The sequence below is a fragment of the Convolutriloba macropyga genome, chromosome 5, assembly GCF_964194025.1.
Source record: "Convolutriloba macropyga chromosome 5, txConMacr16.3, whole genome shotgun sequence".
Lineage (NCBI taxonomy): Eukaryota > Metazoa > Xenacoelomorpha > Acoela > Convolutidae > Convolutriloba > Convolutriloba macropyga.
The window spans coordinates 21,169,037-21,195,445 of record NC_134472.1 but is presented as its reverse complement, the minus strand read 5'-3'; the positions used below and the strand labels follow the sequence as shown (position 1 = coordinate 21,195,445).

At 35.2% G+C, this 26,409-nt stretch overlaps 1 protein-coding gene across 2 annotated transcripts in view; it reads right to left on the bottom strand.

The window, feature by feature from the left end:
* Nucleotides 1-25,575, bottom strand: part of LOC142339219 (E3 SUMO-protein ligase PIAS2-like) — a 46,629-nt gene extending 21,054 nt beyond the window's left edge. The window contains exons 1-4 of one of the 2 annotated variants that reach the window (XM_075389072.1): nt 25,524-25,575; nt 25,288-25,454; nt 15,255-15,269; nt 14,146-14,489 (exon numbers count right to left, since the gene is read on the bottom strand). In XM_075389072.1, the coding sequence (XP_075245187.1) occupies nt 14,146-14,489; nt 15,255-15,269; nt 25,288-25,454; nt 25,524-25,559 (562 nt within the window). In that variant the 5' untranslated portion in view covers nt 25,560-25,575. The remainder of the gene's footprint in view (nt 1-14,145; nt 14,490-15,254; nt 15,270-25,287; nt 25,455-25,523) is intronic. The other variant, XM_075389073.1, reaches the window with a different exon arrangement.
* Nucleotides 25,576-26,409: the final 834 nt, after the last annotated feature.

The window sequence follows — 26,409 nt, the reverse complement described above, 5'->3', positions numbered from 1 at the left end:
CTCCAAAGCAAATAACTCATTGGAGTGAAAAACGATGCGTTAGATTGATGAGATATGCCAAAATTAAGAAAGCGAGTCAAGACGAACAGCAAAATCAAACAACAACAAAAAATAAATACCTCAAAAAATTTATGTCCGTTTTAAGAAACAAAACTTAATAACAAAGTCAAAATAGCGTCAGATAAAACTGAAACTAAACAAAATAACTTGTAATCCAGCAGAAAAGATATGGGACCAGTCCATAAAAAGGATTGATTACTGTTTTTGATCTTTATTGTCTAATTGTTATCAATCCTTTTTATGGACTGGTCCCATATCTTTTCTGCTGGATTACAAGTTATTTTGTTCAGTTTCAGTTTTATCTGACGCTATTTTGACTTTGTTATTAAGTTTTGTTTCTTAAAACGGACATAAATTTTTTGATGTAATTTATTTTTGTTGTTGTTTGATTTTGCTGTTCGTCTTGACTCGCTTTCTTAATTTTGGCATATCTCATCAATCTAATGCATCATTTTTCACTCCAATGAGTTATTTGCTTTGGAGGCTATCTTTTCGTTCATACACAAAAAATTGAGTATTAATTAATTTTGCCTTCTTTTGTCTACTTGTTACCTGGTTTCGTTAATGAGAGGTCACTTAGTAATTTATAGGTTTTCGAAGAAGGTGGAATTGAACATATTTTGACGACCAAAGTATGACTTTACGGCTTCGAAAGCGTTTTCTGTCAAATCTTAACTGATTTTTTTGTTTGTTGTCTATTTGTTGTTCTAACCGCATAAAATTGAATACCGACAGTTTTTAATTCCTATCTTTAGAAACAATGGTAATCGTAAAACCATAGGATATTTTGGTTGTTTTCTAATGATTTTCATTATTTTGAAGTAAATTGTTCCTAATAAAAATAAGCGAATTTTTCAATTTTACTGTTTTTGTTCTTTATTGTCTAATTGTTAAATTGAAAAATTCGCTTATTTTTATTAGGAACAATTTACTTCAAAATAATGAAAACCATTAGAAAACAACCAAAATATCCTATGGTTTTACGATTACCAGTGTTTCTAAAGATAGGAATTAAAAACTGTCGGTATTCAATTTTATGCGGTTACAAAAAGAACAACAAATAGACAAACAAAAAAATCAGTTAAGATTTGACAGAAAACGCTTTCGAAGCCGTAAAGTTATACTTTGGTCGTCAAACTATGTTCGATTCCACCTTCTTCGAAAACCTATAATTTACTAAGGGACCTCTCATTAACGAAACCAGGTAACAAGTAGACAAAAGAAGGCAAAATTAATTAATACTCAATTTTTTATCGAAAATTTTTTTCCAAAGTTATAAAAGCCCTTAATTACAAAATCAAATAATTAAATAGTTTCATTTATTCTCCAAAAGGAACCCCTAGAGACCTGCAATTATCGAGAAGATAGCTTACGTCCACAAAAGAACGTAAAATATGACAAAAATTGATTTACTACTCGAAGCCAGTCAAGTCATAACGAATTCTTTAAAAACATTACATTTGTCCGTTTGACACCTTCCCTTCACCTATCCACTTGACACCATCCCTTCACCTATTCACTTGACACCTTCCTTTCACAACAATATTGCAATATTTGGCCTGTAATTAAAGAGAATAGGTAACAAGCAGACAATAAAAGGAACAAAAATGCGAAGTCAAGTTTTTTTTTGTTTTCAAAGTAACGAAAGCCATTAGCTATCTACTTGTATCAGAATATCGGCCCACATATTTTTCCATCAAAAACCAATGAAACCGGAAATTGTACAGGAAATTTCATACGACTAATAAAAACGACAGTTGAAGACAAAACTGAAAAATTCAATTAAATTCTTCGAGAAAGTATTGTCGGAGCCGTTAAAACCAGAGTCTATATCCTCGAGGATTTTAATATAATCGAATGTGCATTATTTTGAACGCCAATAAGGTGATATATGAACTGTCAATAACGTGATAATGCGACCAAACCAGAAAACGTGAAAAATGGGTAAATACCTGGAAATAAAAAAATGTGAAATCTAGTAGTATCAAAGCCAGAAAACTATAACTTAAGGTGTAAAACCGCAATAAAGATTGAATTTGAATTCAGAAAAAAAAGAAGCATTCTTTCATTGCTGACACTAAGCTGCAAATTGACCAATCTAAGAAAAAATGGATGTAAAGTTCAATAAGCCATTATTTATTTAAAAATGAAATATTTTTAGAAGTCAAAACGACCATAAACTTTCAAGTAATAAACTAGACAAAATAGTATGGAGCTAATTAGGAAGCGAATTGGACATATCACTAGTGAGCATTGATTTGAAATGTTCTGTTATTTAAATAATATATAAAAAAAGATCAAATTTTTTAAATAAAAAAGACCGACTGATTACAATCCGAATTATTTTGTATTGTAACAGTCCAAGATTGGCCCTAAACTAGCTCTGCTAATGCTGTTCATCCATTATAAATACTTTATTTTTTGAATGTTATAGATATGTATATTTTGTTAGTTAAAAAAATCAAAAATAAATAAATGCTGCGTTGTAAAGCAAAAAACGGTTAGCCCCCCTCTGAGTCTACAAAGATTGTGTTAGTGTTGTTTGGGTGTGTACTTCCTGCAAATTTAATCAATGTGGACTAAAGAAACTTATTTGGTGCTGTTTTTGATGAAACAGTCTGAATTTTGAAACATTTAGCCCGAATTTTTGACAAAAAAATGAAAAAAAATCGCCAACAATATTTTTTGTCTGTAAAAATAAAATCAACAACACTTTCTTTAAAACAATTTAACAAATTTTAGCAAAATTAATTTCGGAAAATGTGAATAAAATCAACGGAATTCATTCTATTTTCTCAAAAGTTTAAACCCTGAAAACGAAAATGAAAAAAAAATCTTTTTAATTCCATATTCTACGCTGGACGAGCTTTCTAATGATACCAGTCTCAGCTCTCGACGATGAATATATCGATCGGCCAAAATTTTTTGTACAAAAAAATCATTTGAGTATATAGTTCCCCCCCCCCCCCCCCCCCTCAAGAGGGGTCGGAACAATAATACGAAGCACCGTCATCTGTGGCGATATAACTTTTGATATCTCATGTCACAACAAATTGACAAGGGACTGCAAAAACTGCCATTACTTATACGGTTTTGATTTCAATTTACTTAAATTCACAGGGAAACAAAGCAGTACATGTATTGATCGCTTTATGTTGAAAAATTGAACAACGGAAAGGCAGAAGACCTCAAGTGCCAATCTTTTTAGATCACTGTCTTGTTTGGTTCAATTGTAAAGTCGAAGAAAACAGTTAAGTAAATCCCGTCAGAAACTTCATTATTAAATATATCTTAACGGCTTGCAAATTTCTCAAGTTCTCTTGAAAATGCCTCCGAATAATACGATTTTAAGCTACACAACGGAGGATAGAAAGAAATCGACTTGGCATCGCACTAAACAAGGAAACTCAAACAATGTCTTAACTTTAAAATGAACTCCCGTTTCGCTTGCCTATGAGCTCTATAATTTAGCGAACGTAGTGATGACTCCCGGCAAAAATATAAGGTACTTATAGTTGACTTATATATTGCAGCAACTGTAGCCATTATCTGCGCATCTTCCTATCAATAGTCCTTCAAGCAGACATACAAGAAAATAATGAGACATTTGACAATTCAGAGGAGTGTTTTACCATAGCAGAAGAATCTAATAGTTCTGAGTTCCCCCAGCTTAAGTTTAGAGGCCAGACACCTATTAAAGGAAACAACAACTGTTAAATGAAAACCGTGTAAATAGTTCAATAGAAGCTGGCATCCAGAAAGCATTAGAACACCTAATACCGACCATTGTCAAAAAAATTAAAGAAAGAAATAAGTGAAACCATCAATGCTATTGTCAAAGATAAGTTCAAGAGCCTCAGAGCAGAGCTAGAAGAACACAGCAACTTTGAGCGACGGAAAATAGAACTAAAAGCACTATCTGCGACAGAATTCCTGCAAACGTATAACCGACGAGACAACATTAAGATACTCGGGCTACCAGAGCAATCCTCAGGGAAGGAAACATACGAAGAGACAAGCAAAGCAGTGGTCAACTTAGCTTCAGAAATTGGAGTCAAGTTGGAGGAAATAGATATTTCAATAGCACATAGACTGCCATCGAAAGGTCATATCAAGCCCGCCATTGTTAAATTTACTCGTAGGTCAACTAAAATCGCTATGCTCAAAAAGAAGAAGATCATTCCATCCAAACAGAGAGCCAAAATCTACGAAGATATTAGCAGAGAACGATTGGCTTTTGTCAATTTGATGCGAAGTGATATTCGAATCAACGCAACTTGGACAATAGAGGGTTCAATTTTTTACGAAAGGAAAGCAGATGGCCTCGTATACAAAATAAACGTGTTATACGAAGGGGGTGTAGATCTCAGTTACAACATTGAAGATGTAATGCGTTGTTTCAAAAGAACGCCTTTTTCGGGACGGCACGACGATAGCCAAAGTCAAAGGAATCAGCCCTTTCGGATCGATGTTGGGTTCTGATTTTGACAAACTAAATAAAGAAATTGTTAATTTTGTAGATGTGGATCAGCAGTTTGATGTAACAATTCTTCATTTAAACGTGAGATCCATTAGGAAACACTATGCGGAACTAGAATCACTTGGTTTTGGTTTGGACTCTCAGCCTAATATCCTATGTCTAAGTGGCACCTGGTTTTCAAATGACATTTCAAACATAAATAGTAACATCTAGCTGTTAAAAACAGAAACATGGTTAAAGGTGGAGGTGTCATGATTCAACTAAGAAACTCTTGGAATTTAGTCAAAGTTTGTAAAAGTCCATTCGAAGAGTCCATTTTTGCTAAAGTTAGTATACATAACAGGAGAGTTAATCTGATTGTTATTTATAACAAACCTAGAGCTAATAAGAAAGACTTTGTATCTAATCTCGAAAAGTTCCTTAAAACACAGTGCTACTCTGCATGTCCAACGGTTATATGTGGTGACATAAACATAAATACGCTGGAAAATAACAAGTTGACCAGAGATTACAAAAATTTAATAACCGCAAACGGATTTGAATTAGCACCAGAAAGACCAACACGTTTTGTGGCACACTCAGCCAGCTGTCTTGATCATTTCATTTATCACAATGTCAAACACCCAAATTGTGATGTACTGGAGCTACAAAGTGTTTCTGATCACTACCCGATTATTTTAAAATGGACAATATACGGTGAAAAAACTGCAGACCTTGTCAGTTTTAGAGATAGGAGATTTCTGAAATATAAAAATTTGAGGGACAGTTTTCAGGTTGAATTGAAAACAGAATTATCCAAGGTAGATAAGGATATAGTTTTAGCCCCAGATGCTTCTACAGCTTTTGATGTCTTTAATAAGGCTTTCTTGTCGGTTGTAAATGATTACGCGCCATTGACACAATCAACAAATAAATACAAAAACCTGCCTAATTGGTTCAATAATAAACTTAAAAATTTAAGGACGAAAAGGAACAAGGCACATGCAGACTGGATTAAAGATAAGTCGAGTTCTAGAGCTAAAGAAAAGTTCAAAGACGCGAGATTGCTATTTGAAAAGAATTTTAGAATAACAAAAGCCATGTTCTACAGGAATAAATTCACGTCTTTTAAAAGGGATAAACGACAAATATACAATATGCTAAATGAGCTCACTGGTAAAAAAAACTGAAAGCAAAAAAATACCAATACTCGAGTCATGCAGCAATAACATTGAAAATCCTTCTTTGCGGGATAATGCTGCGGTCTTTAATAAACTCTTTGCAAAAATTGGCTCTGAGATAAGTAAACATCTCAATGGAGAATTTGTATTTGTCTGGTCCCCAAAGTGCAACAATCTATGTTCCTCTTTCAAGCAAAAGAGCGTGAAGTTGCTGAAATAATCAGTAATCTGGAGAATAAGTTCTCAAGCGGTGCTGACGATATAAGTAATGTATTAGTCAAAGTCTCGTCACCTGTGACAGTTAGGTATCTGACTTTTCTAATAAATTTGTCGATGAACAAAGGTGAGTTTCCGAAAGAACTGAAAAAAGGAAAAGTTATACCGATGCACAAAAATGGGTCTAAACTTGACGAAAATAACTACCGACCAATATTCTTACTAAATGTGTGGAGCAAAATATATGAAAAAGTTGTTTACAAGCGCGTTTATTCCTACCTAGAAAAATTTTCGTTACTATACTGTAAGCAATTCGGATTTCGCACTAAACACAGCACGGTTGATGCTTTAGTTGAATTCACTGAGAAGGTGAGATTCAACAGGAGCACAAACGAAGTAAGAACTTTTTTTCTTGATCTTAGTAAGGCTTTTGACACTATTGATCATAACCTACTAATCCGTAAATTGGATAACTATGGAATAAGAGGTAACTATCTTAATTGGTTCAAATCTTATTTAAAAGGCCGAATACAGCGAGTAAAGTTAAATGATGTGTCATCTCGTTGGGAAGAAATTGTTTGCGGTGTTCCAAAAGGCTCAATATTAGGTCCTCTACTGTTTATCATATATGTAAACGACATGCCTCTAGTTTGCAGACATGTAGCAGCTATACTTTTTGCAGAGGATACAAACCTTTCTGCAATTGGAATACAGTGCGCTGATATCAAGGAAGATATTAAAAAAGTTAACGACTGGCTAAATTCCAATAAATTAGTAGTGAATGTATCAAAAACAGTTCAAATGAATATACGAACTAATAATAAGACACGCAATTCGGCGCGAAGATTCTCTCTAAACTCTGCTTTCATTGAAAATAAACCGGTATGTAAATATCTAGGTGTTAACATCGACTCAAAATTATCCTTCCTTAGTCATATACAATCCGTAAGAGAAAAATTAAGCAAACAGTCCGGTCTTGTGTCGAAACTGAGACATTTTGTTCCTAGGGCTCAATTAATGATTACTACAAAACGTGCGTCAATCCCATTATCCCAAAAGGAACACCGCAAACAATTTCCTGCAAATTTAATCAATGTGGACTAAAGAAACTTATTTGGTGCTATTTTTGATGAAAAAGTCTGAATTTTGAAACATTTAGCCCGAATTTTTGACAAAAAAAAATGAAAAAATAGCCAACAATATTTTTTGTCTGTAAAAATAAAATCAACAACACTTTCTTTAAAACAATTTAACAAATTTTAAAATTTTGGTAAAAAATTTTGGAAAATGTGAATAAAATCAAGGGAAGTCATTCTATTTTCTCAAAAGTTTAAACCCTGAAAACGAAAAATCTTTTTGATTCCATATTCTACGCTGGACAAGCTTTCTAATGATACAGTCTCAGCTCTCGACGATGAATATATCGATCGGCCAAAACTTTTTGAACAAAAAAACCATTCGAGTATATAGTTCCTCCCCCCTCAAGACGGGTCGGAACAATAATACGAAGCACAGTCATCTGTGGCTATATAACTTTTGATATCTCAAGTCACAAGTTGACAACGGACTGCAAAAACTACCATTACTTATACGGTTTTGATTTCAATTTACTTAAATTCACAGGGAAACAAAGCAGTACATGTATTGATCGCTTTATGTTGAAAAATTGAACAACGCAAAGGCAGAAGACCTCAAGTGCCAATCTTTTTAGATCACTGTCTTGTTTGGTTCAATTGTAAAGTCGAAGAAAACAGTTAAGTAAATCCCGTCAGAAACTTCATTATTAAATATATCTTAACTGCTTGCAAATTTCTCAAGTTCTCTTGAAAATGCCTCCGAATAAAACGATTTTAAGCTACACATCTGAGGATAGAACGAAATCGACTTGGCATCGCACTAAACAAGGAAACTCAAACGATGTCTTAACTTTAAAATGAACTCCCGTTTAGCTTGCCTATGAGCTCCATAATTTAGCGAACGTAGTGATGACTCCCGGCAAAAACATAAGGTACTTATAGTTGAATTATATATTGTAGCAACTGTAGCCATTATCTGCACATCTTCCTATCAATAGTCCTTCAAGCAGACATGCAAGAAAATAATGAGACATTTGACAATTCAGAGGAGTGTTTTACCATAGCAGAAGAATCTAATAGTTCTGAGTTCCCCCAGCTTAAGTTTAGAGGCCAGACACCTCCTATTAAAGGAAACAACAACTGTTAAATGAAAACCGTGTAAATAGTTCAATAGAAGCTGGCATCCAGAAAGCATTAGAACACCTAATACCGACCATTGTCCAAAAATTAAAGAAAGAAATAAGTGAAACCATCAATGCTATTGTCAAAGATAAGTTCAAGAGACTCAGAGCAGAGCTAGAAGAACACAGCAAACTTGAGCGACGGAAAATAGAACTAAAAGCACTATCTACGACAGAATTCCTGCAAATGTATAGCCGACGAGACAACATTAGGATACTCGGGCTACCAAAGCAATCCTCAGGGAACGAAACATACGAAGAGACAAGCAAAGCAGTGGTCAACTTAGCTTCAGAAATTGGAGTCAAGTTGGAGGAAACAGATATTTCAATAGCACATAGACTGCCATCGAAAGGTCATATCAAGCCCGCCATTGTTAAATTTACTCGTAGGTCAACTAAAATCGCTATGCTCAAAAAGAAGATCATTCCATCCAAACAGAGAGCCAAAATCTACGAAGATATTAGCAGAGAACGATTGCTTTTGTCAATTTGATGCAAAGTGATATTCGAATCAACGCAACTTGGACCAGAGAGGGTGCAATTTTTTGCGAATGGAAAGCAGATGGCCTTGTATACAAAATAAACGGGTTATACGAAGGGGGTGTAGATCTCAATTACAACATTGAAGATGTAATGCGTTGTTTCAAATGAACGCCCTTTTCGGGACGGCACGACGATATCCAAAGTCAAAGGAATCAGCCCTTTCGGATCGATGTTGGGTTCTGATTTTGACAAACTAAATAAAGAAATTGTAAATTTTGTAGATGTGGATCAGCAGTTTGATGTAACAATTCTTCATCTAAACGTGAGATCCAGTAGGAAAAACTATGCGGAACTAGAATCACATGTTTTTGGTTTGGATTCTCAGCCTGATATCCTATGTCTAAGTGAAACCTGGTTGTCAAATGACGACAACATAATAAGTTACTCGATAAATGGCTATAGAAATCTAGCTATTAAAAACAGAAATACCGTTAAGGTTTGAGGTGTCATGATTCAAATTAGAAACCCTTGTATTTAGTCAAAGTTTGTAAAAGTCCATTAAAAGAGTCCATTTTTGCTAAAGTTAGTATACATAACAGAAGAGTTAATCTGATTGTTATTTATAATAAACCTAGAGCTGATAAGAAAGACTTTGTATCTAAACTCGAAAAGTTCCTTGAAACACAGTGATACTCTGCATGTCCAACGGTTTTATGTGGTGACATAAACATAAATACACTGGAAAATGACAAGTTGACCAGAGATTACAAAAATTTAATAACCGCAAACGGATTTGAATTAGCACCAGAAAGACCAACACGTGTTGTGGCACACTCAGCCAGCTGTCTTGATAATTTCATTTATCACAATGTCAAACACCCAAATTGTGATGTACTGGAGCTACAAAGTGTTTCTGATCACTACCCGATTATTTTAAAATGGACAATATACGGTGAAAATACTGCAGACCTTGTCAGTTTTAGAGATAGGAGATTTCTGAAATATAAAAATTGAGGGACAGTTTTCAGGTTGAATTGAAAACAGAATTATCCAAGGTAGATAAGGATAGTCTTAGCCCCAGATGCTTCTACTGCTTTTGATGTCTTTAATAAGGCTTTCTTGTCGGTTGTAAATGATTACGCGCCATTGACACAATCAACAAATAAATACAAAAACCTGCCCAATTGGTTCAATAATAAACTTAAAAATTTAAGGACGAAAAGGAACAAGGCACACGCAGACTGGATTAAAGATAAGTCGAGTTCTAGAGCTAAAGAAAAGTTCAAAGACGCGAGATTGCTATTTGAAAAGAATTTTAGAATAACAAAAGCCATGTTCTACAGGAATAAATTCACGTCTTTTAAAAGGGATAAACGACAAATATACAATATGCTAAATGAGCTCACTGGTAAAAAAAACTGAAAGCAAAAAAATACCAATACTCGAGTCATGCAGCAATAACATTGAAAATCCTTCTTTGCGGGATAATGCTGCGGTCTTTAATAAATTCTTTGCAAAAATTGGCTCTGAGATAAGTAAACATCTCAATGGAGAATTTGTATTTGTCTGGTCCCCAAAGTGCAACAATCTATGTTCCTCTTTCAAGCAAAAGAGCGTGAAGTTGCTGAAATAATCAGTAATCTGGAGAATAAGTTCTCAAGCGGTGCTGACGATATAAGTAATGTATTAGTCAAAGTCTCGTCACCTGTGACAGTTAGGTATCTGACTTTTCTAATAAATTTGTCGATGAACAAAGGTGAGTTTCCGAAAGAACTGAAAAAAGGAAAAGTTATACCGATGCACAAAAATGGGTCTAAACTTGACGAAAATAACTACCGACCAATATTCTTACTAAATGTGTGGAGCAAAATATATGAAAAAGTTGTTTACAAGCGCGTTTATTCCTACCTAGAAAAATTTTCGTTACTATACTGTAAGCAATTCGGATTTCGCACTAAACACAGCACGGTTGATGCTTTAGTTGAATTCACTGAGAAGGTGAGATTCAACAGGAGCACAAACGAAGTAAGAACTTTTTTTCTTGATCTTAGTAAGGCTTTTGACACTATTGATCATAACCTACTAATCCGTAAATTGGATAACTATGGAATAAGAGATAACTATCTTAATTGGTTCAAATCTTATTTAAAAGGCCGAATACAGCGAGTAAAGTTAAATAATGTGTCATCTCGTTGGGAAGAAATTGTTTGCGGTGTTCCAAAAGGCTCAATATTAGGTCCTCTGCTGTTTATCATATATGTAAACGACATGCCTCTAGTTTGCAGACATGTAGAAGCTATACTTTTTGCAGAGGATACAAACCTTTCTGCAATTGGAATACAGTGCGCTGATATCAAGGAAGATATTAAAAAAGTTAACGACTGGCTAAATTTTAATAAATTAGTAGTGAATATATCAAAAACAGTTCAAATGAATATACGAACTAATAATAAGACACGCAATTCGGCGCGAAGATTCTCTCTAAACTCTGCTTTCATTGAAAATAAACCGGTATGTAAATATCTAGGTGTTACCATCGACTCAAAATTATCCTTCCTTAGTCATATACAATCCGTAAGAGAAAAATTAAGCAAACAGTCCGGTCTTGTGTCGAAACTGAGACATTTTGTTCCTAGGGCTCAATTAATGATTACTACAAAACGTGCGTCAATCCCATTATCCAATACGGTGTCCTTGTATATGCATGTTGCAGTTATACATCCCTGCTACCTATCTTCACGTTGCAAAAAAAAAGATCTTGAAGTTCATTTACTTCAGAAGGAAAAGCGATACATGTGAAGATATTTTTTGTTAATCACTCAATTCTTTCAGTTTACAAATTGCACCTCTATGAGTTAATAAAATTTGTTTTCAGAGCTTTGAATGGACTCCACAGTGAATCTTTTTGTAATGACATGTTTTCCTCTAATTATTCAAAAGTCACAACGAGATTGTCAAAATCAAATCTAATAGCTCAACCAAAATGTAAAAACAAACTTGAGCGTTTTTCAATAACACTACGGGCCCGTAAATTGTACAATAAGTTAAAAATAATAGGCATAATTCCATCTGATATTGATCTAAACACATTGCAAAAAGTAACAGATTTCTGTCATCACCTCAAAAATTCGTACCTCGTCTGTAACAATGAATTATCTAAATTCGTATTTAGTTTGTAGTGTGACTTAACAGGAGCTCTTTTTAGAGATCTACAGGCATCGCACCAGTTGATTACTGAAGCATTGACCGCTTTGTAATTGGGACACGAAGTAGTTGATCACTGCCTGGGGCCCAAAGCAGCTCATAGAGATGTCTTCCCGGCACAGTGGTTTTTACTTCTGGTCGCAAATTCACCTAAAGCGCCAATTTTTTGTTTTTATTGGCGCGAAAGACTAGTTTTACTACTGTAACGTGGTTCCAAGAGCTTTCATCTGGGTGTTCTGCTGCCCGTTTTAATATTTGATTGAAGTTTTTTTTAATAATAGAGTAATTAAGGTAAATTACACCACCAATCTTTTTTTTTCTCATTTAACTTTTAGATACTAAGCATATAATGGTTTTAAGAACGCTGACGATGCATTTGCTGGGCATTTTAGGAATGCTGATAATGTTATGGTAGGGGTCATGTTGCACATTTCAATTTATGATTCAAGTGGTTTTCAAAAAGATTAAGGAAGGCAATTTACTCCAGTCATTAAGTTTAACTTTTCCTCATTTACCATTTTGATACTGAGATTGTAAAGGTGTTAAAAATGCTGCTGAGCTTGACTCAATGATTCTAGCATTATAACAGGTTAATGCTAAGTTAATAATAATTGTTGCTGTTAATTAATAATTTTCCATCTGTACTATATACGCTGTGTAAAATTTGCTTCTTGAATTCTTAATCAATCACCTGGGCAAACTGAAAAGAAGTTCACAGTGGCTCGTTGTTTGTCGCTTCCATCTGTAAATATTGTTAATTTTGCCAGTGCAATGTTAATATGTATGAGATGGATAAATAAATCTTCTTCTTCTTCTTCTTCTTCTACTTGAACTGCAAATCGAAACCATCATGATAGATGACGCTATCAAAGGCGACATTAAAAGTGAAAGCAGATCCAAATACGACTGACAAAGCAAAATATTTGTCACTATTACCTGAGAGGAATACAATTTCAAAAACACAGCAATCAGTTTTTATATGAAAGTTAACAGAGATGGAAACACGCTTTCAAACTGAAAAACTTAAAAAGTGGACAACGAAAGCAACTTTCTAATAAAGGCAAAAGCAAAAAAACATCCCATATTAAAAATTAATAACAAACCGATCATTTAAGGAAGGTTCCGGGAGAAAAAAAGGATAAAAAGCAGACAACAATTTTCGATTAATCTGGGATCTTATTGTATGGCGCAAGGTTTTGGAAAAAAGAAGTTTAAAATATACGAAACGAATACTTTGATCATTTTTGAATTATGTAAAAATGTGTTTTATATGAAATAAAAAATATAACAATATACGCGCTAGTTGAACTGCCTGTACAGATAAGGAGTCATCTAGTGATAATGAAACATAGCCTTTTTCTTGATCTCAAAAAGGATTCGATGCCTTAAATCATGAAATTCAACTCAATGAATTAGGAAAATACGAAATACTTTGATAACGTTTATAGTTGTTTCAATCAGATGAGTTGTAGAATAAAAATAGTTGAAATAAATATTACTGATTAGTTTTTAGAGAATTAAATTTGAAGTTCCCGTGTCGTCTTGATTGTGTTAAGCAGAAGTTATCCAGACAAAGTGGTGTAATAGCAAAATTGATGCACTAAGTCCCTCGAAATTAGTTGATCGCGTATTACTGTACTGATGTTTAACCATTTTCCAGTACGGCATTCTTGTTTAAAGTTATTGCAGTTTTAAGTCAATGGATGACATTTTCATATCAGACAAGTAAATGATGAAATCGATTCATTTAAAGAAAAAGACCGGAAAACTGTGACTCTTTGATTCTAAAATTATATGTACTATCAAATTACGATCTCCATTTATATAAGCTTTTGAAATTACTTCTTGAATCAATGAGTACGTTTCGAAGCGAGCAGTTCTACAATGAAATGTCTGAAATCAGCTCAAAGCGGTACAACACTTTATCAGCAGGCTATAGATTGCTGATTGAGCTTTCATTTGCGAAAGGAGTTGCATGATTCTCGGTGAAGTACGGGCAGCAAAAATGTACAAATTGAGAAGTAGTGTTATAAAATCAAAACTTGATTCATCTTTCTATCATAAAATGAAAAGATCAGTTCAAAACGTCGAACTCGTGAACGTTGTCTTTAGACTGCGACGGCTTTCTACATATTATGTTTGACCTAAAGGGCACTCTGAAAACCAGACTGGTATCAATCTTTCTTCTTAATTATATGGAGTACTGTAAAATCCAGCGAAATAATTTTTTAAAACATGACAAAGCTACATTAGCAATGCTTTTCCAACACCTCGACAAAACTTACCGAGACATAGTGGTTTAAATATGACATCTTGGACATCGTAGAACGGAATGACTTTGTATCTCACATCTGGGTGGTCCATTCCCGCCGCATTGGGCGCCAGTGCTGAATACTGGGGCGCATTGCCAGAATGCTGCTGGGTTCCGCCGCTCGGCTGTCGTTTCACACTGGCTGTTGTCGAGTAGTGGCTCGAATGTATTAAGTTGTTGTCAGCCGGGGGTCGACCTGGAGCTTGCGGGGGTTTAGGAATTTGGAAATTTCCCAGGTTGTGACTGCTTCTCGTGGTCGCGCCTGAATCCTGACGAGTCGTCGAATTAGCGGGCGTCGGAACCGGTTGGTTAGGAAAACTGAAGCAAAGATGAAACATAATGTGGGTGTAGAGAAAACAAGGAGGCTCGGTATGTGCGCTCACACAATGCTTTGACCCCCTCTCATTAACTTTTGAAACGTTTGAACCTTTAGGTGAAACGTTTGAATAATAGAATTGATAGAATTTTCAAACTGACATCATTTTCATTTTTAAGAGAACAACTTAAGATGTTCTTATATAAAATCTCACAATATTGTTCAGTAGGAATGGGTCGGAACAGCAATACAGAATCAATTACGTTTTCAACGACATTTACAATCAAACACCAAGTGATGGAATTGACAGACAACTGATTTTAAGGAAAGATGAAGGATAGAGACTGCTAATTTGTACCTATTCGTTTTAAAAATTCCATTTGCTATCAACGAAGATACAGGAGAAAAGATACTTCAGAGCTGTAGAAATTGAGCAATCTTCCGCAGATTGTAATTGAAATACTGTTTGACCATTATAAAATCATTTTTTTTTTGCATGTGATGAGTGAAAGATTGACAAAATGCACGCAATTCAACAATGTGTGTATTAAATTTCATATCAACTAACCCTAACTGAATGTTTCATTCTCTCATCAGCAAGATTTCCTTCGTAATTCAATTTTTGCAATTCAACTTTTTTGTAACAAGGTGTGTACGAATAACGATACCGATCTTCGAGGAGCGGAAGACAGCTTTTAATTCCCAGAACTTAAAATTTCTTAAAATTAGCGGGTTAGCAGAAGTTGTGGAAATGATTTATATCAAACCGTCTTTCTCCGGCGCTATTACAAAATAAAATTCAATTGTAGCCACATTTTCATTCCATCAATTACTATTACAAAATCATCTACTTTTACAAAATCATACTCCAGTAAGATCAGCAGAGCAGCAATTGAAATATAGATCAAAATCCGAATAAATCAATACCTGAATAGTCAGCTGATTGTGACTTTGATCTCAATTGAATTACCTCAAATATTTAGGTTTAAGACGGCGAGTTTTTGTTCTACAGTATTTTTTCACTTAAGAAACAGACTGTCAAATCAAATAGCATCATTTGTTGAGTTGAGATAGTTCGCGCTGTCCGATGTCTCTATCTACCAATTAAGTGCTTTCGTTTAATGTTTTTGTGCATATTCATCTTTGAAAGCGTTATACTAATCACTGAGAAAGAACATTGCAATCATTCTCTTCAGTGAACATCAACAGCTGTCGTGACATTTTCCATTGTTCTCAGTTTACATATTTACAATTTTTCCAATTTTGGTTTCAAGTCAACCAATAGTAAGTGAAACAAGAAGGCTCAGTAATGTGCATTCGAACATTAAGTTCCGACCCCGATCATCCACATGAGAACAGATGAAAAACCCCAAAAATTCAAGTTTTTTCGAACTTGTGTATAAACAAAAATATCGCCTCCAACGCAAATACTTCAGTGCAGTAAAAATGCCTTATTAGATTGATTGAGATCTGCCATTATTAAGAAAGCGAGGCAAGACGAACAACCAAATTAAACGACAACAAACATTAATTACATCCAAAACTTTGTCCATTGAAAAAACTTAATAACAAAGTCAAGACAGCGTCAGTTAAACTGAGCAAAATAACTTGTACTTTAATAGAAAATAAAGGGGACCACTCCATAATAAGGCTCAGTTACAATTAGACAATAAATTCGCTTATATTCCTAAAAGCAATAAATTTGAAAGTGGGGAAAACTATTACATATCAAATGAAATTATACAAACGTTTTATTATCACCGATGCCTATATAGGAGGGCACTAGGACCTGTCTCTTTTCAATTTTTCTTGCGGTTACAAAGAAATACAAATAGAGACAAACAAAATTGAATAAAAACTTGGGAGAAAACGCTGTCGAAGCCGTAAAGCCATTTTCTGCCCCTCAAAATATGTTTGATTGTGCCTTCTTCGAATGCCTATAATGTGGTATGTGACCTCTCATTAATGAGAGAAGGTAAAAAGTTGACAAAAAAGCTAAAAAGTGGTAAAACTAAGAAATCCTTTCGGTATTCATTTGAAAACAATTATTTTCAAAGTCATGAAAGCCATTAGCTACAAAATGTAATTAAGTAGGTTCGTTTAGTCGTCCGAAGGAAGCCCTTGAGATCTGTAACTATTCAGAATGTCTTACGTTTACAAAATAACGTCAAATATAGAGAAAATCGAAAAATTAATTTACTTTTTTTGCGAAAAACCTGTGTCAAAGCCAGTAAAGTCAAAGCAAATTCTTCAAAACCTAAGATTTTGTACACTTGCGCCTTCTCTCGACGCCGATAATGTCAAATGTGATCTTTAATTAACCAGACTAGGTAACAAAAACACACAAAGAAAAAAAAGCGAATGTATAAAGTGTTTTTTTAAACAATTTTTTCAAACTCATGAGCAATCTCTTATAATAAGAATATAGGCTTATCTAATCCTCCATAGAAATCCAGTGAGACCTGTCATCACCCAGGAAATGAAACGAATAAAAGAGAAAGTGAAAACGACAGTAAGACAAAACTGAAAAAAAAACTCAAATTCTTCGAGAAAGTGATCTCGAAGCCGTTGAAACCATAATCTGTACCTTTAGAGATTTTGATTGCTCAAGTTTGCCTTATTATGAACGCCTTTAATGTGTTATGTACAATGTCAATAATGTGGAAAAAAAACGAGAAAATGAGTGAGAAATGGGCAAATGCCTATGACAATTTTTTGGGAAATCTGGTAGTATCAAGGCTAGAAAATCATAATTTAACAAGTAAACCGCAAAAAAGATTTAAAATTAATTAGGTTGAAAAAAGAAACATTCTTTCCATGCTGACACTAAGCTACAAGTTGAACAAATTAATAGAAAAAAAAATTGGCAAAGTTCAAAAAGCCCTTGTTTACTTAAAAAACAAACAATTTTTAAAGATGAAACAACCACAAGCTTTCGAATAAAGAACTAGATGCAATAATTTGAAACTGATTAGGACGCCAATGGGACCTATCACCAGTGGGCTTCGAATGGAATTATTCTGTTCTTTAATTAATGAAAAAGATCTTTTTTTAAAAAAAAAAGAACGACTGATTATAATCCGAATTGATTTTGATCAACAGTACTTTCAGCAACCTGTTTAGCTTGGTTCTCTGACGCCCAGCGAGAGCACCAAAAATTCAATAATTCAAGGAGTAAAGACGCACCAGGTTTGTCTGGTGAGCCCTTTTTAGCCAATATGGAACGCGTAACCCCAGGACACGGGCAAAGACAAAGACCACAAACCCCCACCTGACAAAGACCCCACTGCACAGTCAACAATTGAACAACACCAAACACAAAGAAGAATACAACCTGTCTGGGAGCAATTTCGAACAGAACCATACAACCACCCTTATGGAAGGCAAAAATAAGGGTGACGGGGAGAAAAGTACCAAGAAATTACAAACCATGAGCAACTTGATTGACAGTGGAAACATAAACGCGGCAAAAAATATCCATGAAAAGGCAGCTGCAACAACTTCTGAGATTGAGGAAACAAGGTACGAGTTGATTTCTTAGCTGGAAAAAGATCAAAATGAAGAGCACATCAACACATACACTGACGCATGGAACATCGACATGGAAATTCAGAATCAAACTACACAAGAGAACACATCAAATTTCAACACACAACACAGCAGCGAGACAAGAACAGCAGTCGATTCAACAGGTGAGAACTCAGCAAAAACACCTTTAATATCAGAGCAGTTGCACAACACACTACATTGACTAAATGGAACTGGTCAAATGAACAACAAACATTCAGCCAACAGTACAGCCGCAGCAGAACAACGTTCCAACAATCAGTTCCATACTACACGTCAAATGTTGAATCCCTTCCAAAGATGGATCTTCCGAAATTAAATTGTGACCCGAGCAAGTGTGCAGATTAATAAAACTCTTTCAGCTTGATAATTGGAAACACTTATCTCATTGATGGACAGAAGATTGCCTATCTACAAGGATTCGTGATTGGAAGAGCCAAAACAGCAATTGAAGGCTTTGCCTTCAACGGACACCTAGACAACTTTCCTTGAACAACTGTAAACTTCCCCAACTTCATCAACACCATGACAAGGAGACTACATGAGCTTAATTTCGAAGCAGTTCTGAGCAGTACAATCTTGAAACATTCAAACGACAAGATGCCTTACGGTGAAGATTTCAAATGGATCCAGTTTGTTTTTCGACGAAATCAACAGCCAACACTTGCAGAATTGACTCCATGGCTTAATGAAATAAATAGAATATCAACAATGGAGCAGCATCGGCACTAATACAGTCAATAACACACAGTTCAGACACAATACAGTCAGAAATGTTAGTTCAGACGGAAGCCGAAAGTCAACCAACAACCAACACAAGCCAACAACGACAACAACCAAAACTAAAAACAAACAATTTTATAAGATAAAACGACCACAAGCTTCCGAATTAAGAACTAGATGCAATAATTTGAAACTGATTAGGACGCCAATGGGACCTATCACCAGTGGGCTTCGAATGGAATTATTCTGTTCTTTAGTTAATAAAAAAAGATCTTTTTTTCTTTCAAAAATACCGACTGATTACAATCCGAATTGTTTTTGGATTATAACAGTCCAAGATTGCTCCAAAACTAGCCCTACTAATGCTGTTGGTCCCCTAAGAACAGATAGTTGTTTCAAATGTTATAGATATAAATAATTTGAAAAATAAATCCAGTAAATGCGTTTTTAATAATCATCGAGATAAGTTAACTAAAAACGGCCAAACGTTAATTCCATAGCGCTCCCAATGGAAGTGGAAGTAGGAATAGCCCCTCGGTGTTAACAAAGATTGTGCTTTTGGGTGTGTACTTCCGGCAAATTTATTCAAAGATGACCAAAGCTTATTTCGTGCAATTTTTGTTGAAAAGGCTGAATATTTACCAAATATTTGAGCAAAAAAATAAACAAAACAGTTAACAGTACTTTCTTGTCTTTGCAAATCAAATCAAAAGCACTGTTGTTACCAATTTTAACCCATTTTAACAAAACTGACTATAACATAGATAAAAATTCCAGAAACTAACGCAAATAGGTTTAAATTTAACAAAAATTTAAACCACGATAACTCTCTCTAGAAAACAAAATTCAAAAAAACTTTTAAGTTCCATATTCTACGCTGGTGGGCTTTTTAATGATACCGCTCACAACACTCTACGACGAATATGTCGATCGGCCAAAATTGTCTGAACAGAAAAACCCAGTTGAGTATATAGTTCCTCACCCACCCCCACCCCGCTCACGAGGGGTCGGAACTATGTTGTAAACCATTTTTACAACAGAAACACTGTGACCAGAGCAAAAAAAAAGAAATTTCATGAAACTGGACTCACACAGATGAAAGACGGCTAATCCAATTACGTAGTGCCAAAATGTACTGTGCTGTGCCAGGAGGCATGTGCAATAAAACTAACTTTGAAACACCAAGTCATAATGTTGATTTTGTAGATATAATTCAATGTTGAGGAAATGGGTAACTTTTTCTCGGTAGCAAAAGAAGATTTGTAATGCCAATCTTATGAAAAATCTGCATTGTTGCCAAGTCAGTGGGTAAAGGGTACCCAGGCATAAGGTGCAAAAGCAACTTAGGAACCTGATTGCTTACGTTTTCTCTGAAACACCACCAATTGGTGTCAGGAAGCAACCCTTTTAGCTTGCTTCTCTGACGCCCAGCGACAGCACCACAAATTCAATAACTCAAGGAGTATCAACGCACACGGTTTGTCTGGTGAGCCCTTTTAGCCAATATGGAACGCGTAACCCCAGGACACGGGCAAAGACAAAGACCACAAACCCCTACCTGACAAAGACCCCACCGCACGGTCAACAAATGAACAACACCAAACACAAAGAAGAATACAAACTGTCTGGGAGCAATTTCGAACAGAACCATACAACCTTATGGAAGGCAAAAATCAGGGTGACGGGGAGAAACGTACCAAGAAATTACAAACCATGAGCAACTTGATTGGCAGTGGAAACATAAACGCGGCAAAAAATGTAGTCCATGAAAAGGCAGCTGAAAAAAAAGTCCATGAAAAGGCAGCTGAAACAACTTCTGAGATTGAGGAAACAAGTTACGAGTTGATTTCTCAGCTGGAAAAAGATCAAAATGAAGAGTACACTAACAAATACACTGAAGCATGGAACATCGACATGGAAATTCAGAATCAAACTACACAAGAGAACACGAAAGCAACCTTCAACACACAACACAGCAGGGAGACAAGAACAGCAGCCGATTCAACAGGTGAGAACTCACCAAAAACACCATCAATATCAGAGCAGCTGCACAACACACTACATTGACTAAATGAAACTGGTCAAATGAACAACAAACATTCCATCAGCCAACAGTACAGCCGCAGCCGCAGAACAACGTTCCAAAAATTAGTTCCATTCTACACGCCAAATGTTGAAACCCATCCGAAGATGGATCTTCCGAAGTAAAACTGTGACCCGAGGAAGTGCAGATTAATGAAGCCCTTTCACCTTGATAATTGGAAACACTTATCTCATTGATGGACAGAAGATTGCCTATCTACAAGGATTCGAGATTGGAAGAGCCAAAACAGCAATTGAAGGCTTTGCCTTCAACGGACACCTAGACAACTTTCCTTGGACAACTGTAAACTTCCCCAACCTCATCAACACCATGACAAGGAGACTACATGAGCTTAATTTCGAAGCAGTTCTGAGCAGTACAATCTTGAAACATTCAAACGACAAGATGCCTTACGGTGAAGAATTCAAATGGATCCAGTTTTTCGACGAAGAACTCAACAGCCAACACTTGCAGAATTGACCCAATGGCTTAAGGAAATAGTTAAAATAGCAATAGCGGAGCAGCATCTGCCCTAATAAAGCCAATAGCACACAACAGAAATGCTAGTTCAGACGGAAGCCGACAAGTCAACCAACAACCAACACAAGCCAACAGGGAACGACAACAACCAAAACTGAAAACAACATTAGCAGCAGCAGCAACAACGACCAATACAACCAGCGGAGCAGAACAACTTTCAAATCATAAAAGGAAGCAAACAGCAATAAACTTTAGCTTTGTGTCTTCAACGACGGTAACCATTCGCGATTTCAATGCCAGACATACCATTTAGACGTTAGACGGCGCTGCTAGGGTAATTCAGGTAGTCAGCAATTCTTGGGGGTAAAATATATAAGAGGACCCTCATGCCAGAAAAAAACGGAGATCAATAAGTTGAGGGAAACGGAAGTTTGCATGACAGTCTTGGTCTCAATCGATCAAAAAAATTTGGGAAAATTTCGGTTTGAGATGTGGGAAAACAATTATTTGCCACAGTGTGTTGTAGCGGTAATCATTTTTATCATCCGTTTCCGCGTTTTTAGAGCTATCGTATTGGGGCTTCAGATTTTCAAGTTTTTCACCCATTAGCAACAGGCTCCTCTCTTTAGGGTATATTTTTAGTACTTCCTTCTGGCAATGCATTTTGAATATTTCAATGTTTTGCATTTGAATGGATGCGACGATGTGTCCATTCACCCCGGAACATTCCGGAAAGGAGATTGTGGCGAAGAACTATGATTACGTTGTAACTCATTCTATCTTCCGCAGAAAGACATGGTCTGCTCCGCTACCAAACCAAAGTCCGAACTTATCAAACCCACGCCCAAAAAACGCAACGAAGTGACCGAGGAAGGCAATGGCTCGCAACTGGTTTCCCAGACGAAGCACCACGTACGCCGTTTGGGTTTATTGTCTACAGTAAGTAATAATGTTGATGAGGTCAGACCTCGTAGCTATATAAAAGAAAAATCAAAATTTACATGAAAAATCAAAACTTACGTGGAATCAAAATTTACATAGGAGGTAAAACGGAGATTTTTCGAGCATTAATTTCTAATGTTAACAAACTCTAATGATTTTAGTATTAAACAATAGAGAATAATTTCCATATTTTTTCTTGACTGATGTTCGACCTGTTGCAAGTTATAAAATGAAGTTCAATTGTCGCATTATAAATAGGTCAACACTCTTGGGTTCTTTCTTTTCAATCAGAGATGACAAAACTTTTCAATCATGAAGAGCGGCAGCTAAAATCAAGAGCACATGCAGAATATCAACCTCCGCAACTTCAAAATCGGGATGAGTACATTACATCACGATTAAGTTCATCAATCAGACAACATTATAGTAATTAAAGAGAAAATCAATTTTATTGTGAACCAATCCGCGAATAAAATTTTCAGATATTACAAAGAAATAGAACTCTACTTCATTAAAAGAGTTCAATCCGCTTCTTTTATCTAATCATTATTCTATATGTGCACTATAACAAGCGATTGCAGCAAAAAAAAACAATTTCTAAGTTCAGTCATGAATGATCAAATAATAGAAAAATATGGACTTAGGAATTATCAAGTAGAGTACTAAAACAACACGGCAGATTTTAGTTGGTGAACGATGAGCAAAAAAGATATATCGAGCTTTTGAAGAGTTAAGCATATTTCTTCAACATACGATGCAGACAACGAACAAAAAAAACAAATATCAGTCCGATCTCCCATCATGGCTATGACACAAATTTCCAAAACAATAACTTAAAAAACGCGTTAAAATGGTTACGCAACTTTAATGCCCTGTCGATCAAAATTTTAGGATCAAAATTTCAGCCTGTCAACCTTTCAGGATTTAAATTTTCTAATTTAAAGAAGTGGCCAAGCACGAAAAAAAAAACAAATGAACGTTAATATAGTTTTCAAGAAAACGATTAGGCTTCACCGTGAACAAAATAGTCAAAATTCAGGATAATAATAGAAAGTATAGTATCGTTTATATAATTCAGTGAAAACAAAAATAAAGCGTTTCATGAAATAAAAATATTTTTTTTTTATTTCTCACTAATTGAGAAAACATTTTCGAGAAAAACATGTGTATTAAAAAATTCCATAAACTTGAAAGCTGTATTAACTAGAATCTAAAATTAACAAGAAAGCTGCATCAAAACAATCAAAATTCTTTTTGCTCTCAAAAACATAGCCGGCAGATTGCCGGAAAATAGCCGCGATAGACGCTTGTGTGCGCGTATTAGTGGGCGCGTATTATTTGCACCCCCCAGATGCACGTGCAATATTTTGGGGGGGGGGCACAAACGGAAAAGAGCCCAAAATTAAATTCGAAATCAAAAACTCAAGACTCCAATCATCAAGAATTAGGGCATATATGTTTGGCACTACTTAGATGCACACTATTGACCTTTAATAAACTGATCATAAAATTTAGAGTTTCATAAGTGAGAGCTCAGAAGTCACCTTTTTGAGTGAGGTAAGTCATTGAAAAAGTCAATTCCAAGAAGTCACGGTAAGACGAAACAAATATCTGTTAGACGAAGTAAAAAAAATTCAGGAGCGCTATAATAGCCGCCTAGAATTGAGGACGCGGCTATTAAAAAACTAACATTTGAAATATTGAGCCATTCTTGTTTTCTATCAGTATAATATCAATTTTAACTCATTGTTTTAACTCTTTGTATGCTATAACAATTTCATTTACTATAAAATTTACCAAATTCGTAAAATCTTAGTTAAAAGCTAAACAAATATAACAACTTCAGCTGCTCTGCTGAGGAAAGTTTAGATAGTGCTAACCTCATAACTTAAAACATAGCTGGCAGATTGCCAGAAAATAGCCGCAATAGCTTCGTAGATCTGCAGTCTCAAAAAATAGTAAAAGAAACAGACCCAAAAAATTTTAAATGGTGAGATATTATATTTTGACAATAATTATGCTTAATTTATTGCCGCTTCTGTTAGCTGCGCTCAAATAACCCTCATTTAGAGTGACACACACTTGACCTTATCTCCTTGAATTAAAGTTGAAAAAGTCAATTTTAAAGCGAGGAAGTCATTTTTGAGAGTGAGGTAAGTCAAGTGTGACCAAGAACTTAATCACGCGAATGAACAAAAAACTCGCTCCACTACGAGCAAAAACTGACGTCACACATGCAATTCAGTTGAAATTGCATGAACGAATGAACAAAAAGCAGATTGTGACGTCATTGGGTCGTAACAAAAATCTTGACGACGAAATAAAAAATTATAGCAGGACAAGTCCTGACGTACAATTCAAAGAGTTTTCATTGACTAAACAAGAACTAGGCCGAGAACGGACTATGTGTTAATTGGGAAAACCATTTCCCAAAAATCAGATCAAAAAAATAAAAAATAACAAAAAATAAATGTCAAAATGCCGCATGTGAACAAACACTAGCGAGAAATGGAAATTTGTTTCAAACAAAAAAGTAGGCCCAGAATGAACTATCAATGAACTGGGAAAACCATTTAGAAAACATCCAATCCAAAAAATCAAAAAATCAGTAGAAGTCAAGGTAAAATTGCCTCATGTGAACAAAAACCACCATTGAGAAACCGAATTTTTGTTCAAACACCGTTTTGGCACTCTACTTTAAAATTTGAGCAAAAAATTTCACGCCGCATAACCACTCGCTTTTTAGCTCCACTTCCTGTTTCGGCGTGACCAAAACCACCACTCCAATTCGACTTCAAAAATCATGAAAATATGTGAACAGATCTTAAAAAAAACGACAGCGCCCCAATACAATTCAAATTCTATGAATTGTAAAAAAAAAACCAAGAGAAGACCAATAATAGCCCCAGCTATCGCTGTGCGGCTATTAAACAGAAAAGCGCACTATCAACAGTTCACGAAAACTGGATGACATTTGGTGTAATTTTGTAAGCAGTTATACCAACCATATTTTGAAGAGCTCCATGATTTTCTTCTCCACGTGGTGCGGCACTGGGTCACGAATGAGGTTGTAGATTCTGGACAAAAGCTCCGTCTTCTTTCCATTTCTTGACACTCCGGCAATTGTGCACACAGTTACTAACTCACTTACTCGGAAATTATCTACGATTGCCTGTCAACATTTGAGATTTACAATTATTGTGTCAATTTACCCTTCCGGAAAGTGGGTATAAACACCTACCTTGAGATCTTCACGTATTGCATTGTTTCTCGACATATTACAGTTTCAATCTGAAATGTTTTTTTTTAAATAGTAACTGACATTTGCGAAAATTGGTCTATATGATGTTTCTGTTTTTCATCGACTTACATAATCTTCCAAGTTTTAACTATATCTGTGCACCCCAAACTCACTTATTTTAACTCGCTACATCATTTAGCTCGCAAACTTTGCAACCAGAAGTTCATTACCCAGATCCTAAGTATCCCTAATTTTGAACGCTATAAAGCTATAAATTTGTGCAGCTATATCAAAATCGTGCTCATAGGAAATTTACTGAAGCTAAAAGACGTAAAAATGCGAACACATTATATGATGCGATCTTAAGCTTAGAAATGAGATGCTTGGAGTAACAACTAACCGAAATTAACTTACAGCTGTGATGTTAAGAAACTTGAAAGTCAGTCAAGCCAGATGCAATGAGAAAGATCTTGAAAATTTCACTTCTAAAATACGATGATGCAACAATTCTATAGAACGAACTCATTCATTGCTTTTTAGATCTTTCCACACCAGGCCACTAATAGAGTAGTTCAACACTGCAAGAGATAATAATCTAGGCTGCTTAGGATACTTCATACAAGTTTAACGGAACTGTAAGAAAAATTTACAGTTAGCTGCAAAATATACCCTTAGTAAAATCGAACCTGTAAAAATTTATTTTCATGGGCAACTACGATTTGGTCACAAATCAAGCAACTTTTTCAACTGTAAGTTCATCAACATAATCTTATGAACAAATTCAAAGTTGGAGTTCAGTTCAAATTAATTAACAGTTTTCAGTTAAAAGTTATGCCTACTGTAAACACGACAAAATTATTCAATTAATGGATATATGGTGCTGGTG